Genomic DNA, 18935 nt, shown 5'->3' with positions numbered 1-18935 from the left:
CTCCACCTGGCGTGCCCTCCTTCTGGCCCCGTAGGCTTCCTGGAAACTACCAGTCCATCTGTCAGCACTGAGTGGCGGTCTTTTCGGTCTCTGTGAGCAGAATTTACCATCTCTTCCTTGTCTCATAGCACATAGGCTGCATTCTTTGCCAGTCCGTGAGCTCCAGCCGAACCCCCTGTTTTTCCATCACCGGCAGGCAGTAGGGGCTCAGCCGCCGTGAGATGAAATAGAAGCAGTTGGCTTTGGGATAGGAGTACTATGAAAACTGTTGAAGGCGGTTGAGTGCTCGTTACTTGTCAGTAAGTACATTAAATGCCCTACCTATGACCTCATTTAACACTCCTGGCAACTCTAGGAGGGAGATCCTGGTATTTCCCCTTCTTGAGCTGCCCTCCGGCACCCATGCGCCCGTCATTCTCTGCCCCAGCGTCCTGCTTACCTTCGTCACAATACTTTCCTCTATCTGAAACGATCTGTTTCCTTGTTTCTCAGTTGTCTCCTTCACCAGACAGGAAGTTCCATGAGAATGGGGACCTTGTCGTCGTGCTCACTGCTGCAATGCCAGCACTAGTACAGTGCCTAATACACCGTGGGCACTCGGGGAGCGTTTGTTCGCTGGAAGAGCAAAGGAGTGAATGAAGACGCCCCGTGTCACAGATAAGCAGATTGAGGCTTAGAGAGGTTATCAGACAGCTTTGCCAAAGTTACCCAGCTTAGAAGGGCTTGGTTGGGAATCCTGGTTTTATTCCAAAGTGGACGATCCTCACAGATGATACCACCCTCGTTAGGCGTTTTCCAAGGAGACAGATCTTCGTGTTCCTAGGAGAAAGTCTGCTTTTCTGTTGGATACAGTTACTGCCTTGAAGGCCATTCTTCCCCATCTTCCACTTTACCTGCTAAATCCTTTCTCCTAGGCCAGTGCAGGTTGTGTGAGGTGCTGTGTGCCAGCTGTCAGATGCCTCCTAAGTGCCAGGCATGTTGCTAAACACCGGGGATAAAATGGCGAATGAGAAACAGATTCAGCCTCCCAGGAGCCCAAGTGGCAAAGACACATTTATAATACAACCGCATGAGGGCTGTGCTGAATCCCTGAACCCCTTGAGGCTGTGGGGGAGAAGCAGGGATCTGTCAGACCACCTTCATCACTGGCTCCCTGCAGGCAGATAAGGGGGTGTCAGCCCAACTTAACTCAGATGTTCCCCTCTAGGGGGTAGAGCAGAAATCGGCTGAAACCTTGAAAGGAGCATCCTAATTAAAAGGGTGAGAGGTGGATGCCTCTCACCTCAGGACAGACAGGATTGAAACTGAAACCAGTGTCTGACCCAGAGACATCCTGCCCTAAGTCCCCGGGATGGTGTCTTGGTGCCGGGCCCTTTGGCACGACTGTTGGCTGGAGCCCACAAGAACCAAGGTGAGCATCTGAGGAAAATAGTGAACTTGCAGCTAGGGTCCTACAGGGAGGTCACAGGCGGAGAGACTGTCGGGATGCCTTACAGCAGGGAGGAAGGTTTCTGGTCTTTGATGTCCAAACTGGAGTGTCAGTGTCCAAGACCTTGGACAGATCTTCAGCGGTCAGCAGAGCTCACTGCCCGCGCCACTGGGAGCGAGGAACGCAGCCAGGCTGACTTCACGTGCACCCTCCTGTGCCTCTGTCACCCATCACCGAGTCCCCTGCCCAGCCTTGGTCGCAGTTCCAACTCCGCCTACCTGTGGGACTTGGGGATGTCACTTCGTTTCTCTGTTCCTCGTGTTTCTTCATCTGTAAAATGGACTGCTGGTGCTGTTAGGGCTCTTGCTACAAACACTGAATGTGAACATGTTGGAGAGGGATTAGTTCAGTGCCCAGCAGATAATAACGGTGGCCTCCACTTAGTGAGTCCTTACATGTGTCACTATCTTCATTTCACAGATGTGAAGACGTCGGTTTAAAGAGGCCTCCCACCCACGGTCTCATGCTGATGTGTGTGGACCGGGGCCTTGAAGCCCTGTCTCCGGTTCTTAGCTGTGTGCTTTTCCCACCGTCCCTACCATCACAGTGGCTAACCCTGCTCTCCCACTTCTGGACCCGTGCCTCAGCTGGTGTTTCTACAGAGGGAGGGAGGAGAACCACGAATAAGGCCCCCTTTACTTCCACCTTGGCCTGCTTGACTCTCTCCCTCTGCACACCATTAGGGGAAGGGAGGATAGCTAAAGTTGAGAACCCAGACCTGCCTTGAGCACAGCTCACAGCTGGATTGTGGAGGGCTGGAAGTTGCCAAACATGCAGCTATTTTATAAGGAGGCCAGATGAGAACATTTCCTCACGCGGAGGAATTGGCTCTTCAGATTTCCTTGCTTGGGGAGGACTGGACTTGAGCTTGCTTCTGCTTTGCCCTCAGTGACACAGCATTCCTTGGACACACCCATCCTTTACCAGTAAGGCTTAGTCATTTGTAAGAGTAACCATGTCTGATACAGCATTCTCAGCCACACCTGGTGCCTCCCCCCACCCCCTTGTGGTTCTGTGTGCCCGGTGATTGCAGTGACAGAAAAGAGATAGAGCTTGGGCTCACCTGTAGAAATCAGCTGTCCATGAGATTCCTGGGAAGTATCTCTGAGACTGGCAAGCTGCCCGCAGTTAACCTGGGAAGGCTTGGAAGGTTTCTAGAACAATAATACCTCAAGGAGTTATTTTGATAATTCACTGGGTCGTTCATTCAAAAAATATTTGGTGAGGTTTCCCTGGTGTCAGGCACATTATCCGGTACTGGTGATACAGCAGGGAACAAAATACTTAAGGACGCTTAGCATCTCAGAGTAGCTTTAGGTAGTGACAGGTGCTGTGGAGACAATACAACAGTCTGACGTAATTGTGCAGGACTGGGGTGGCTGCTCTAGACTGCTTGGTCAGGGGAAGCCTCTGAGAAGGTGACATTGAAGCTAAGACCTGAATGTTAAGGAGCCAGTCACTCCAAGCCATGAGGGGAAGAACTTAGGGAATCAAAGAGCAATGCCAAAGCCTTCATGCAGGAACAGGCAAAGCCAGTGTGGCCAGCAGGTGGCTTGAAACGGGTTAGAGAGGGAGGCAGAGGCCAAATCGTGCAGGGATTTGGGAACGATGGGCTTTCTTCTAAGGCTATGGGAGGCCATTAAAGGAGTTTTAAGTGCGGCAGCGCCATAATCTGTTGCACATTGAGAAGTATTACTCTGAATGCAGCTTGAAAACTAAGCAGTAGTGAAGTAAGGGTAGAAGTAGGAGGACCAGTCAGAAGGCAAGGGCAGTAGGTCAAGCAAGAGATGGTGGTGGCCGTGGAGAAGAAGAGGGAACCAGCATAGGATGGATTCTGCAGTGTGAGTCAGCAGAACTTGCTGGTGGACTCGATGGGATAAGGAGAGGGTGCTTCTAATGTTCTGAGCACAACGGTCAGCACATATGATACACTTAATAGGCTCTAGCTGTTTGCTGCCATCATTGACAAATGGCCAGTTACCAGACACCAAGGGACAGGCCCGGGAAGGAATCTTGAACTCATTCAAATGATGGCATGACGCCTACAGCACATGTGTGATGTCCATGTTGGCTCTTCTCTTTGTTAATAAATGGCATTTTTAGAGAAAACGGGACCTGCAAGTTTGACAGTGTATTCAGGAACCAGAAATGTTGATTTCCAGTTCATCTCACCGCCATCAACTCACTGTATGAGCGTCAGCCTCTCTTAGGCTTGATTTCTTCATCTAGAACTATGAAACGTTTTGAGCACTTTCTGTGTGCCAGGTACCATGCCACGCCAAGCACTCTGTATATGCTCATCTCCGCTTAATCTTCCCTGCAACTCTTCCAGGAGGGCACTAAATTGTTCTCCATTTCCAGGTAGGAACACTGAGCTCGCGATCCCACAGCTAGTAAATGGCAAAGCTGTGACTCAAATCTAGGTGCTTCTTCCCTTAAATCCACATTTATAACCCTCTGTGATATAAGAAGCCACAGTGGGTCTTGAGAATTGGTTTGCTTCCAGTTTTCAACTTCTGGACCTCAATTCAGGGTCACCGTGGGACTCAAAACTACTGAGAACTAATCTGGAATACTTAAAAAAAAAAGCCCACAATTCATACAGAGATTAGAGATTAGTGTCAAGTATGTATTTATTTATTGATCCTTTCTCCCTCTCCCTTTGGTAACTTGTAAGATACAGCAACAGGAAATTTGAAGTCCAGCGTTTTATGAAATCTTATGTTTAAGATTTCTGTGAAAGGAAGCTGCTTGAGTGAGATTTGGTTTCCATTATTCACTTGCAAGAAAAGATGAGAAAATGGGGTCAGGGGGATTTCCTGAAGGTGCAGGGAGCAGGGAAGGTAAGCCCTTGGGCTATTTTCTGCTTCCAGTCACCCCACCCTCTAGAGTTGCCTGGCTCCTAATAGGGGTTTCGGAAAGGTTCCCTTCCAGTCCCCACCACTGGAGGTCATCAGTTATGTGACATCCAGTTGTGCTGGGGGAAGAGAGGGAGGCTGGGGGAGGCCCACAGAAAGACAGAGAAATGCCCCCATGGCATTTTCCTCTTGAAGTTCAATGGGAAACTGAATAATAACATGGAAGCCATTTCAGAGAGGAGATACACACACACACTCATGTACGCTGTGTGCACACACACCCCCACTCTCAGACACTTTGCAACTGCCCAGTGTTGGCAAGAGTGTAGGGAAAGGGGCACTCTCATACCTATTTGAGTAATGATTGTAACTCAGCCTCTGATGATTTCTGAAGGACAGTGTAACAGTCGTATATCAAATGCCTTTAAAAGTACATCTCCTTTGCTTGTTGGAGAAATACCTGATTCTAGGACTGGGGAAGGAAATACACATCATGAGCCTGGAGCATTTTGTAGTGCCAGAAAGTAAGGAAGTGCTCAAAACAAACCCCCAGCAAACCCCTCACTGATGAGGGCATGTCAGGGGCCATAGGAGCTGATGAAAAGAGCTCCCAAAGGCCAGAGCTGAACAATTTGACCAATAATAAACAGAATAGTATTTATTGGTTTATAATCCAAAGTGTAAAACTAAATATCCATGAGTCCATACTGATAGAAACTACTGAATAAATAAATAAAGAAGAGACAAATCTCATGTTCAGAAGAATTTACAATATGTGTGCAGACACTCTGCCCTGATTGAGGGAGAAAACAACTCCTTACTCCGTAGGTGTGGTTTGCTTATAGTGACTTCCTTCCAGAATGTACAGTATGGGAAGTAGGGAAAGAGTAGCTTTCCGGTGAAAAACCTTAACAAGCACAGCCTGGGCCAAGCAATCAAGGTCAGCATCAGCAGTGCTAAGTCCTATTGCTGGCGACCTGGATATGTGATGAGAATAACAGGGCGTCTCTATAGTTCTCAAGGGCCCATAACCATGACTTAATCATGACAAAAACATCAGACAAATCCCAGCCAAGGGACAGTCTACAAAATACCTGGCCAGTACTCCTCGAAACTGCCAGTGTTGTCAAAGATAAGAAAGTTGAGACACTGTCACATCCAAGAGGAGACTAAGGAGACATGATGACCAAATGAAATGTGGTACTTGGGCAAAATCTGGAACAGCACGAGAACATCAGAGAAAAACCAAGGAAATCTGAATAAAATACAGACTTCATTTAGTGCTAGTGTGCCAATATTGGTTCATTGTAAAAAACACACTTTACTGATGTAAGATGTTAATAATAGAAAAAACTACATGTTGGAACCCTTGGGACTATCTTTGTAATTTTTCTGTAAATCTAAGGCTGCTATAAAAAATAAAGTTTATTTTAGAAACATGCCCTGTGACCCAGGTGTTTCCCTTCCTTCTCCTTTTGGAAATAATTAAGGATGAACCTGCACATTCATCCACATAGATATGTGTCACAGAGGTGTGGGATAACAAGTGAGAATTAGAAATAATTTAAATGTCCAGGTACAGTAAATCCATACAATTCAGTCTTGGATCACAATCTTATAGACATGTATTTCCTTTCTTTTTTAAGTTTATTTACTTATTTTGAGAGAGAGAGAGAGAGAGAGAGAAAGAGAGAGAGAGAGAGAGAAAATGAATCCCATGCAGGCTTTGTGCTGACAGGGCAGCGCCCACACAGGGCTTGACCTTAAGAATGGTGAGATCATGACCTGAGCCGAAACCAAGAGCCAGCCACTTAACTAACTGAGCCACTCAGGTGCCCCTAGACATATATTTTCTTGATAAGAAAAGGTATTTATGATTGCTAGTTGAGTGGAAAAAGCAGATTCTGAAAGAGCCTGTGAAGCATGTATTTTTATGTATGCATGAAGGGGTAAAGATAAATATCTTTCAGTGTGTTAAAGGTAATTATCACTGATGCATAATGCTATGGATTTTTCTTTCTTTTCATGGAAACAGTATTTGTTACAGAAAGTACAGATCAGCAAAAAGTAAAATGTTACTTTCTCAATTTAAAAAAAAAAAAAAGAAGGCTGGAAATGATTCCTTTATAAATCCAGCCGCAGCAACAGGAGACTCCATCCTAAGAAGGGAGTTCTGAGGGGCGCCTGGGTGGCTCAGTCAGTTAAGCGGCCGACTTCAGTTCAGGTCGTGATCTCATGGTTCGTGAGTTCCAGCCCCGCGTCGGGCTCCGTGCTGACAGCTCAGAGCCTGGAGTCTGTTTCAGATTCTGTGTCTCCCTCTCTCTGACCCTCCCCTGTTCATGTTCTGTCTCTCCCTGTCTCAAAAATAAATAAAACGTTAAAACAAAAAAAAAAAAAAAGAAGGGAGTTCTGAGAGTAGATGGGGCATTGGCAGGCTAGTGAGTGTCTCCCTACAGACATGCACCACCTGAACAGACCTGCTGGAACCGCCCCCGCCCGCCCCCCCCCCCACCCGGCTCCCATAGAAACAGGCCACCACCCACTTAGCCCCTGTGGAGTGCAAGAAGGGTAGCCACCTATAAAAACAGCAAACAGGGTGCAGGGAGATCAAAGCTGGCACTGTGGTCAGAGGGTGGACCCGAGGCCAGGCTGGAGACCCAAGCCTCTCTCAGAGGCGCCCACACTGGTCTGTAAAGGCAGAGGCAGCTGGAGGGCTGAGATGCAAACCCAGTGTCTGTTGCCTTCTCCTCCTGTAGTAATCCTACCCTTACCTGGCACTGTCTCATCCTAAAAAGAATTTGCGTGTACCTTCCATCGTATTACAACAACCCTTGGAAGTAGGTATCATCCCATTTTTCAGGGGAAAAAATTAAGCCTCAGAAGACTTCATGGCTATCACTTACTGACTGCATAACAGGGTGTTAAAAGATACAGGCCTGTGTCACACCTCTTACCCAAGCCCAGTTGCATATCTCAGGGTTCTGGAGTCTGCATAATCTAGATCCACCATTTACCAACTGGGTTTACCCTGAGGAAGTTACGTACCTTTGCTTGGCCTCCATTTTCTCATCTGTCGAATGAAGATCATAATACCCATCCAAAAGCTACTATTAGGGTTTAGTGAGATTGTGTGTATAAATTGCTTAGCACAGCGCATGGACCATTAAGTCGGCCGTCTGTGAATAATGGTTATTATTGAAGAGAAGGTTCGTGGGATAAAGTAGAATGCGATCTGGGGAGAAGGATCCTTTTCCCCGTCTTTCCTGTGATTTGAGAAGGAAGATGCAGCAAGGCTGGAGCCACCTGAGACTTTTTTAAGAGCCATGATGAACTGACGAGTCAGAGGGCTTTTGCTCCCACCAGGCTTTAGTTCTTGGCTCTCTGTAGTGGGTCCTAATCAAGCAGTGCTATTCAACAACCTGCGTTTGGACCCCGCCAGAGAAAGAGGTGAAGGAACCTGGAACATTTAGGCCAGCCTTCAGATTGAGCTGGAGAGGGACAGGGAGAGGGATGTACACAGGAAGCAAGAGAGAAAACAGTATAAATGAGAGCCAGTTAATTAGCTCAGCGAGCCTGTGTGTCAGAAAGGAGCTTGGCTTTTGTCCGGTTTGGACTTTTCCTAAATTTCACTTAGAACGCGATGCATCCTGATTGCCCAGAGTCCCCCAGCAAAGCCAGGACTAAAACTTTGAAGTCCTCTCGTGTTTTTCTCAGTTAACCTGGGATAAACTGAGGACATTTCACTTCCTGTTATATTCATACCTCACTTAGTTCCATAGGCAGCGGCTAAAAATCGAAGTTCTAATTCTTTACAGCACGGTGACCCCTGCTCACTGGCAGGCTAGGGCAGGTGACAAGGGGCACAGATGTGGCTGTCCTGCTCTGTCTGGTGGAGGAGTGTTCCTGGATCTGGGCGTGCGGTCCACCCCCGAAGCCAGACCGGCCACACGCTTACTGGAACTGGGCAGCCACAGCCTCAGGTGGCTAATGGAGGCTGCCGGTGAGCTCCGTGACGATGCCTGTGTGGCTTCACTCTCGGAGACTACTAAATCTATCTTCTCAAATCTAACCTTCCTCCCTTGTTGATACCTCTTAATTTCTCTATCCTCTCGAGTTGAATAATCCTTTTACGGCAACAATGAATTAATAAATAGCCAAGGACTCAGCAGATAGGAGCGATGCCAAATCAAATTAAGTTGTATTATATTCTCAGGAAAAGAAGCTATTAAACTCGCGAGGTCAGAGTGCCGCACACCTCATTTATTAACGTCCTCTCATAAGCTGCCGTCTCCGGAGACACGAGTGGAGAGGCTGAGCTCCTGTCCGCGTGAACTGCCTAAAGAATCGCCACTCTTGTCAGCAGGTGTTCAGGGGCTGTGTGTGCCGGGGGCTGTGTTGTACCCCTGGCAGATCCCTCGATTTCACGCAATCCCTCCTCCACAGTGTGCCTGGCTGACCGAGGGGGCACGGCCTTCTGCTGGCTGGGGCTCCCTAGTCCCATCCCAGCCCCAACCCGCCGTGACCCTGGCTCCCCGGCCAGGGGTGTGTCAGATGGCATGCCACTCTCCCAGTCCGGATTTAGGGGCTCTCGGTTCCTTAGCGAAACTTTGTCTCCTACCTGCTAAAATTATTTAGAAAAAATTAGGTGCCAGGGCGCCTGGTTGGCTCAGTCGGTGAAGCGCCCGACCCTTGATTTTGGCTCAGGTCATGCCCCCAGGGTGGTGAGCTCAAGCCCGGTGTTGGGCTCTGAGCTGAGTGTGGAGTCTGCTGAGGATTCACTCGCTCTCTCTGCCCCTCCCCCACTCGTTCTTTTTCTCTTTCTCTCTCTGCCCCCTCCCCCACTCGTGCTGTCTCCCTCTCTCTTTCTCTCTCTCTCTCTCAAGAAAACTTACATGCCTCCTTGTCCAGTTTAAAGTTAACTCCTGAAATTACATATCAAGTATAGATAGTTCAAAGGCTGTGATATCTGACATGTGACATGGGATGAGCCTTGCCCATGTTTTTGGCAAAGCTCTGGCACTGCCTATGAAGTTGATGGGCAAGATTCGCTACATAATCTAACTGGCAGAGGTCTTTGTGGTCAAACCGTGCAGCCAGATCAGTCTTGCTTTCTGTCAGATCCAAGTCGGATGACCTTTTTTCAATTCAAATAGCAGTACATACATCGTGACAAGCATCTGACTTCTGAATGTGAACCCTTAGGTCTGTGGACAGACAGACAGGAGCACACAACCTGGCCAAGAGTTTGTCGCCTGGGCAAAATGAAGGATTGTGTCCTTGATTGTGTCTTGCCTTGCTCTCCTAGGACTCTCTTAGAGGCAAGGAATTTGAAAATTGTCCCCTGGTAAGAGTCAGGAGGGTGAGAGGCGTGCATTTATTTTCTGAAGGGCAGGACGGTGATTGTGCAGGCGGGAGTGGCCTACAGTGGGGACTTAAGAGATCACGGGCACGTTCTTCGACAAGTGAGGTTTGTTGGGTTTAAAAAAATTTTTTTTAATGTTTTTATTTATTTTTGAGACAGAGAGAGACAGAGCATGAGCAGGGGAGGGGCAGAGAGAGAGGGAGACACAGAATCCGAAGCAGGCTCCAGGCTCTGAGCTGTCAGCACAGAGCCCGACGCGGGGCTCAAACCCACGAACCGCGAGATCGTGACCTGAGCTGAAGTCGGACGCTCAACCGACTGAGCCACCCAGGCGCCCCGACAAGTGAGTTTTAAGAAAGAGTACACATGGAAGTTAAGGATCTAGACCTGTAGTTCCTTAAAAATCACACATGCCCTCATACCCCCTGGAGAATCATTATGTACCACAAGGATATGTGTGCCCCAGTTTAAAACCCCTGCTTTTAGCTACAACAGCATTCTCCAACTACGTTCAGTCTGTGACTGCAGCCAGTGAACTAAGCTTCACTCGGTATTTGTCTTCACTCCTGTTTGGCAGAGACCTGTCAGCTGGAAGGGTCAGAACCACAGAACTCAGCCTTTCTTTCTATTCAGTACTTGTATTTCGTCAGGTCTGAAGCTGTCATTAAAATAAAAACAAAACTCCTCAAACAAGCAAAGAAAGGCACTGTTGCTCTCCAGAAACGTAAGGGCATTTGCGGATAGGGACACATTTGCTCCGGAGTGTAGTGTTCCAGATGCCAGGACCAGGAACATTAAAGGAGTTAGGAGGAGGCGGGAGGTATTGATTCAGGGACAGAAGGAAGGTAGGTTGAAGAAAGGAGCCCACGTTTTTAATCATTTATATTACATGAAATACATAGAACTTTCACAATAAACCTGTAAGATTAGATAGAAATACCATGAGGAAAACAGACTCGGAGAGGTTGAGTAACTCACCCAAGCCCACAGCTCATTAGTGCCAGAGCAGAGATTTGAACCTAGTTCAGTCTTGGTGACTTCAAAGTCCTATAATGCTGCCTCTCTCATTGGTCAATACCTACGATAGAGTGGGCTGTCTTTCCTTTTTTTTTTTTTAATTAAGTATTTTATTTATTTTATTTAACTATTCTGGGGTAGTTCACGTGAACGGGCTGTCTTTCTAACACCCTTAGTTCATTCTCAAAACAACAACAATGACATCAATAACAACGCGGACAATAGGAGGAATTTCCGTAACATCCGAGTACCAATCCAATTATAAATCTAAATCTAAATCTAAATGTGATCAGCAGATGTTTCAAGAGGAAGATGTTAAGTGGCTGAGGTAGAAGGCTGTGTTACTTCCCTAGGAGAGAGTAAAGACTTTCATAGACTGTTTGAGATAAAGTCTTATGAACACATACCAGCTTATATACAAAGTGAAGAAGCGTTCCAGAGATGCTATCTCATACTAATTGGATTGTGTAACTTTCCAGAAGAGACCACACACAAAGTGAGCAAAGTTCTGTGTTACCGATTCACTTCAGATCCTTTTTCTTCTTCATTATTGTGAAAAAGAGCTTGTTTGTTAATTGTGAAAATAAATATACTGTATTTGAAGATACAAAATTTCTCTCTCTCTCTCCCTTCCCCACATTTCTCTCCTTCCCCTCTCCCTCCTCTCCCCCCGCCCCTCATCTGCAAGGCTGTAAAGTCTATGAGGACAGCTACTGTGTCCATCATCCATTGTTGTGCCTAGCATCATGCCTAACACATAGTAGACAGTCAATAAGTATTTAGCAAATGAAAGAATCAGTGATATGCCAGAATCTAAGATCTCATGCTTCTAAACTAGGAGATGAACTATATCTTTCAGACTCCAGAATAGATCTCTTTTAGGGTCATGAGAAAAGATTCTCATGGGCTTCTGATCCTTTCCCCAAGCCAACCCTGCAAGTCTTAGAATAAAGAACCTAGCAATTAGAAAAGCACTCAATTTATTTTTAATTTTATTATACTCAGTTTGGGAGGAAGGGTTGTTGACCTTTTTGTGAATATGATGAAAATTATGGCCTTTCTGAAACAAAGGAACACACAGACAAAATTTGGTGTACAATTTAAGTAGGTTCATGAACCCTTTAAACTATGCATCTCAAGTTAAGAATGCTAAAGAGTGAAATGCAGCTTAAGGAAAGGGCACAGTCAGCCTGCTAGACCTCTCATATTTGAAGGAAAGTTGACAAGAGAACAATAAGAGCTTGCTTTGGATATAGTACCAAAGGGGAGACTATGGCGCCAGTTCCAGCCGTGCCTCGATTCTGGTGAGACACTTTCGTAAAAGACCCTTTGTTCCCTTTGGGACAGATGCCACCAAACACTACTCCTGAATGACAGTCCACTGTCCAGCCCTTCCTAGCGTGCACCCTTCATCCTGTGATTGGACCACAGGCAGGAAAAGGGGAGAAATAAGGCAGACTTTTGGATAGTGCAGGTTGCTGAGTTTTTGGCTCCTAGAGTACACTTACATTAATTTCAGGCTCTGTGTCTCGAAATGTTTTTGCTCTTAGCAGAAGCACTACAAGTCTGTTGCCTGGGATATTTTCCTTTCTCCCAAATGGATGCAAGAAAGCACAGATTTTATATGGACGTAGATAATCTGTCACGAGATAAAACATTTCTAGGTCATAGCTGGGAGTGGATGCACCCCAGACCTTCCCTTTTCTCCAGCTCCTATCTCTACTGGAGGAAGATTTTTTTCTGCCCTTGTAAGCCCCCCCCACCCCCCACTTCACTACTTCAGATTTCATCCAGCCCATGCTAATCATTAAGTTTTAAGGACACAGACCTCACTGGTGACTGAGGATTTTCTACCTCTCAGCTTCACTTTCTTCACCTGCAAAGTGGGGATAACGCCACCCGTCCCTATGTTCTGGGATCATCGTGAGCAGCGCTTAGCTCAGGGTCCCTGGCACACAGTAGGCACGTGATCAAGTTGACTCATCTGATTTTAAGGACAGTGGCCTCTAGAAGCAGAGGAGGAGAAACCAGGCAAGTTTGCTCCTTATGCCCTTTGTAGTGGGCTCACTTCTGCCCCTGCCCTTTTCTTACCCAGTCCCTATATCAACAGTGTTCCCTTCTGGGACCGAGCCAGGGAGGCTCGAACCTCAGGCGCCCGAGGTCCTAGCCATGCCTCTGGGACTCACAGCTCACTTTTTTGGCGCCTGAAATATCAGTGACATTTAGGACAACCTGGTCAGGGCAGTAATAAGTATTCCTTTCAGCTCCCTCCTTTCCTCCCTTCCTGTTGTTTTTACTTCTCACTCCCTTTTTGACAACAACTATTTCTTGAGCACTTCCCTGTGCCTAGCACAATACCAACGCTAGATACTGCTAATAAAATATTAGATAGTGCTGATAAAATAAACAGTGTTGCTACTCTTGTAGGCTCCAGTCAGAGGTAGAGTGGAGAGTAAATAGCAGACAATTCATAGGGCAATTAAAGAAATAAAATGGGGGGATGACCAGGGGATCCTACTTAGATAGAGTGAGTACCTTCCCTGAAGAGGTGACATTTGAGCCCTGTGACTGTCCTGGGGCGGGACTTGACACGTTGGCTTGATTCCAAATGAGAAGCGCTGTTGGCCAGTGCAGAGACAGAGCTTCTCTTTGTTTTTCTCTCCTAACAATAGAGGATTTAAGGCTTAGGGGAAGTCAAACTGCTGATTTTTACTAGCTTTTTGTCAAGTAAGCTTAAAAAATATTATGACCTTCACTCGCGCCTTTATAGCTATTCACTTACTGTGTACCAGGCATCGTGTACTTTACATATATTATCTTATTTATTTAATTCTCCAATAACCCAGTAAAGCAGGGTTTATCATCAAAGTTATCCCTGTAGTCAAAGAAATCAGAACTTAGAGAAGCTAACTAACTTGCCCATGGCCAACGGCCCAACGGTGGTAGCTGAGGACTGGGGTCCAGGTGGGTCTGAGAACAGGGCCTGTGCCCTCAGCCAGTAGACTAGGCTACCCCCCTTCTTGTGAGGCCGTAACTCACCTGGTTCTCCTTTCCTCTGCAGCGGTGCCAGTGAAGACGAGGACACATGAAGGCTTGCTGTCCCCAGTGGAAACTCCTCCCTCCCCCTGTGTGTATGTGACGGCGTGTATGTAACGGCTTCTGATTTCTGTGAAAGCTGCCCAGCAACAAACGTCCTTCCACCGGATCCATCCCCAGGTCCACAGCAGGCACACATCTGTCCAAGGGATGACCAACTTTATTGTCACTGACTGTGCTTATCATTCTCTTGTCATGGTAGGTCAAGGAAAAGTGCCCCTGTGATCAACCAGGAGCAGTTAATTAAGAAGCGTCCTTCAGGTAGTCCCTCAATGGCTGCTTTGAACTTACTCAGGAAAGCCAGCCCTTGGAATATCATATACCCAGACAGCATCGCTTCATCTGGAAGGATCTGGAATAATCTTGAAGGGCAGTCAGAACTTTTTCCCTACCTGCGAATAAAACCCCACTTTATTTATACTGAAGCATGAAATAATGGGGGAGGGGCAAAGTAGGGCTCTGTAGATAGTTTCAGAAAGTCCCATTATACAGTTGTGAAAATGTGGTTCCATGAAGTAAGATGGGTGGCCTGAAGATGGGGTTGGAGAAAGAGTTAAAAGTTTGAAATACAGAGATATTTTTAGTATATGAGGTTATCCAGCACTTCAGATCCATAATTCAGTGCTGTGGAAATGAAAAAAATGATTGAAGAGGTGGAAAGGAAATGACTTTAAAAAAAAAAAAAAAAAAGGACCAAAGAGATCTGATTAAAAGTTGAAATCAGTATTTCTGAACTCAAATTGCCTGAGTTTCCAGAATAGTCACTAAAGGATCTGATGGAGCCTGAGTTATTTGGGTGAATTCTGCCAGTTTTCTGGGTCTTGTCACAACATGAAGTCTGCAGTGTATATTGCAAAGTGGGAATTTTTCAGTGTAGGTTTTTGGTGCCCTCGCCCCAACCCCCTTGGCCTCATTTGGCTTAAATGCAGTGTAGGGAGAGTTCTTATCGCTCTGGTGTGCTGAGTCAAGCCCCGTCTCCCAGCAGGTGCACCCACCTTTCACTCCAGCTGGAACCCCTCTTCCCATGGCACCCCACCCACCGGCCTTCGGACCCTCTCCTGCAGCCAGGCTCTCCCCTCTCAAGTACCATGAGCAGAGGCACACCCTGGTTGTACTTCCAGCCCTTCCCCACTCCCGAGTCACATTTCCTTACCATCAGGTTTTCTATTCCCAAGTAAGCCATGATTTCTAGGGAGTGCAAACCCGCAAGCTAAAGAACCTGCATTTTCTCAGACATCAGTTTATGGTTTGGAGTTAGGGGATGCCCTTACTTTTAGATAAAACAGTTAATTATGAAATAGAATGTTCGTACATGCAGTTAAGATAAAATGGGACACTTCCCAGGGAATTCTTATTTGCGAGTGGGGTGTATGCGTTCCCTGTCCTCTGCCTTTAGTGGTATTTTTGTGTTCACTCCCGAGAAGTACAATCGGAACTGTATCCACGCAGCTGACTCAGGGCCTCGACTTCTAGTTGCCCCCGCAGCAGAGCTGAAGGCATCTGCCCTGGAGAAATCCCTCTCCTCCTGCCTGCCTGTGACCTGTGTACCTGTCACAGAGCTTTAGGGCCAGCTGGTTTCGGGGGGGGGGGGGGGGGGCGGTTTTGAGGCCGAAGCAATACTTACTGTAGGAAGCCTATTTATGTCATCGTCCAATCCGGTGTTTGCTATGAAACTATTTCTTTGAGGCCAGGAAGCTACTGGGCATATCTGCTTCTGGGTTAGGATTACCCTGACTCACTACATATGTTAGGATGTTGGGACCAAGAGTCCTTTGGGCAGTTAAAAAAAAATAACATATATATATATATATATATATATATTTTTTTTTTTTCTCTCAAACTGGTGGTCAACAAATGGCTAAGACAGTTTTGGTGCTTTCCCTATCTGCCTGCAAAGACTGGAGAATTTGGCATACCACTAATGACAACCCCCAGCCTCACCCAACAGAACTCCCCAAAAAGGACCAGGGGCCACTCTTACAAGAGTTTAAAAACCAACAGGTTAAGAACACTTGAGGATTTGGATGCTTGTGTTTGTCTTTCCCCAATAATTATTGTTGAATCTCCCAAGTAGTAGCTTTATCTTAGCAATGGACAGACCATTGGCTCCTCCATACCTGATTATATGTTATTACTTAAAGTCAGTTTCTGGGAAACTCGAGCATGTATGCGGTAGATACGAACAGAAGTATAAAAATACATGCCAGCCTATCTCCGTATGTTATTATATCTCTGTAATCCTCAAGGAAAGCACTTTTGCTTTTACTTAGGATTTCAGATTTGCTCGATGGCCTCCTGCTGTCTTCAGCACCTGATAAAACTTTAACCAGGGAAGCATTAAACATGGTGCAACAGCTTCTGCCCAGGCTCCTGAGTTCCTGCCAGCAGCATTTATCAATGTAAGAACGAGGATGCTTCCTGCAGTGGCACCAGCCCCCCCCTGGAGCCAGAGCGTGCTGCTCAGACTTAAGCCCCAGCAGGATGAGGCCTTACTGCCAGGTCAGTAACAGTTAGAGTGCTCGAAAGTGTGTGCTGACCGACTGCAGGCTGTGGGGGGAGGGGTGGGTGTTGCAGAAATCCCCGGGGAGAAGTCACCGAGGGAGGCAGGTCACGAGTGTGTCCAGAACGAATTGGGTCCCCACAGCGATCCCTGGCTGCTTTCCAAAGTTTGGTTCTCTGGAGGCTGAGAGTGGGTTTGTCCTTTGATTTGATATCATTGAATCCAGGGCGATTCTAAGAAGTCCTTAGAGTCTCAGCTGTGGGGGGAGAAATGACCTATATTGAGGACCAGCTGTGAGCCAGGCCCTGCCCTCAGCCCCAGTTTCTCAGCTGGTAAAACGGATGTGGAGTGGAAGACCCCGTTGCCCTGAGTTACACAGCTAGAAGTATTGGCGCCAGATTTTGAGCCCAGCTCTCCCTCACTTTGTGGTGGTCGGTGGCACATCGATGACACAGAGGGAGGAGGAGGCCTCAGACCCCCCCCCCCACTGCAATCCGACCATCCCACTTTATGGATTCTTTTCCAAAATTACATTTCATGGCTATCCTTTGGGCTCAGAAATGGCATCGAGGTAGCCTCATTCTGCCACTGTAGCAGATATGTGAAGTCCACATTGCTAACTTGAGCCTGCCCCCAGGAGTTGGGGGAGCCTTTACTTTTTGGCGCCATCCCCCAGAAATGAGAGTTTTTCTAGGCCTTCAAGAGTATAGAAGTTCTAAGAAATGGTCCAAGTGAAGAGGGTTCTGCTAAGTTTATTTGAAAATGTCTGCTGCTGCACTGCCACAGAGAAGGCAGTCTTCCTATTTTAGCCCAGCCTGTCCTGTGCTCTTTGACGATGTGTTAACTCAAAGTTCAGTGAATCTAGACTTTCCTGCTGATACCTGCTATGGACATGTGTACACACACACACACACACACACACACACACACACACACACACTGAGTACATATGTATATGTAAATGACAAGGGTACATGCATAGACCCTCACACACACATAGTGGAGGAACTCAGGGGAGACCGGGGCGGCCCCCTCCTGATCTTGTGTACCACAGCACCACCGCGGAGGCTTCTGCCAGCCCCGATCACAAGTGTCACCACATAGTTGGAGCTCAGGAGCTTGCTTACAAGGTGCTCACGAGAAGAACAGCTCCTTGGCAGAGGTTGTCGGCTCCTAAAGCACGGGGCCAAGGTGGGCTCCAGCCCTGCTCCGAGATGTCTAACGATATGGGAAACGATAGCCCAGCCATTTTGAGGACCCAGGAGTCTGCCCACTCCAGTCAGGACTGAGGGCACAGCTACAGAGTTTGTGACTTGTGCTGGTGGCAGGGTATAGGAAGTCCTCCCCTCCCCCCACCTAGAAAGTGTTCTCTTGCCAACACCTGAAGTTTCATACGCACATAATGGCTGTTTAGTACATGCTTCGTAATCAGAAAATCGGTTGCATGTTTGCTGTGTGCCTAGCCCATCTGGACTTCAGTTGAAAACACAAATCTCTTTAGGGATGACACAGCCCAGACTTAAGAGAGAGAGAAGAGACTCGAGATCTCATTAATATGGCCTACACCCAGCAGTGCTCTGAAGCCCCCACCCAGCCCATTCCCAGACTCAGGCCCAGGGGGCCTGCCTGGTGGAAGAGTAGCATTTGGAACTGAACACACACCAGAAGCAGCACAAGGAGTGCCGGGACAGGAAAATGAAAACAAATTGAGACACTTGTGGGTATAAAGGTGCAAAACATGCCACAGAGCCCATGCTGGGGTTGATAGGACCTTGAGGGGACAGTGGGCTTATATTAACAGGAATCAAACCTGACCAGTCTTTGCACAGTGACAGGCCATACTGCATGGGTGGGGACAAGCAATGAATCCGTTGTCCTCTGCCTGTTTTCCTGTGCACAGTCACATTCCCTCCTTACCTTCTCCATCCACCCTTCACGTTAAACAAGGGAACGCTCGCTCTTCCAAGGGAATTACACATTTGAGTTAATGTTTCAGTATATCATTTTCATACTGTAAATTATTTTGTAAGAGAGATTTACCGCTATCCCAGGATGTTTGGACTCAGCGCCCCTGTGCATTTGGAAATCAATAAACTATTACTGGAAATACCACTCGTCTCTGAGAGTTGTGCACAAAGGAGCCTGCTAGGTGTAAATATTCATGATGATCTCCATCCTTAACTGTGGGGATGTTGGAGACGGTGATGTGTGGTTATTAGATACAGATGCTCATTTACTCCTGACTTCTCCAGAGTGGTTTTGGAGATCTCTGGGAAGGGGCAAGCGGATACACTTAAAGTCGTCGTTATTTACAGATATGTTTTCTCCTCAAAGTAAAACAATCCATGCCTAGGTTAAATTTTCTGAGCAAAGTTAGATTATAACCCAAAGAATACTTGATCCTGAATGATGTTTTCAAGTAATATTAAAGCTTTACAATTTGGATTAACCAGGGGGCACATCAGATTTTAATTTTTATATTTTCTAGAAATAAAAAATCTTTGGTAGAGAAAATTACAGGTAGGCCAGCAAAAACATCTTTGTGGAACCTTGGAGCTATACATGTGAGATATATATATATAACAATAAAAAAAAAAAAAAATATATATATAT

At 46.8% G+C, this 18935-nt stretch overlaps 1 protein-coding gene across 4 annotated transcripts in view; it reads left to right on the top strand.

The window, feature by feature from the left end:
• Positions 1–18432, top strand: part of TRIM44 (tripartite motif containing 44) — a 110068-nt gene extending 91636 nt beyond the window's left edge. The window contains exons 5-6 of one of the 4 annotated variants that reach the window (XR_008290389.1): positions 9869–10052; positions 13788–18432. Coding sequence is in view for 1 of the 4 variants with exons in the window: in XM_027072883.2 (XP_026928684.1) it covers positions 13788–13815 (28 nt within the window). In the remaining 3 variants the exon portion in view is untranslated. Of the gene's footprint in view, positions 1–1207; positions 1412–1909; positions 9226–9868; positions 10053–13787 lie in introns of those variants that run through there. The other 3 variants (XR_003424979.2, XR_008290390.1, XM_027072883.2) reach the window with 3 other exon arrangements.
• The last annotated feature ends 503 nt before the right edge of the window (positions 18433–18935 follow it).

Source organism: Acinonyx jubatus, chromosome D1 (genome assembly GCF_027475565.1).
Source record: "Acinonyx jubatus isolate Ajub_Pintada_27869175 chromosome D1, VMU_Ajub_asm_v1.0, whole genome shotgun sequence".
NCBI lineage: Eukaryota > Metazoa > Chordata > Mammalia > Carnivora > Felidae > Acinonyx > Acinonyx jubatus.
This window is presented reverse-complemented; position numbering and strand designations above follow the sequence as displayed.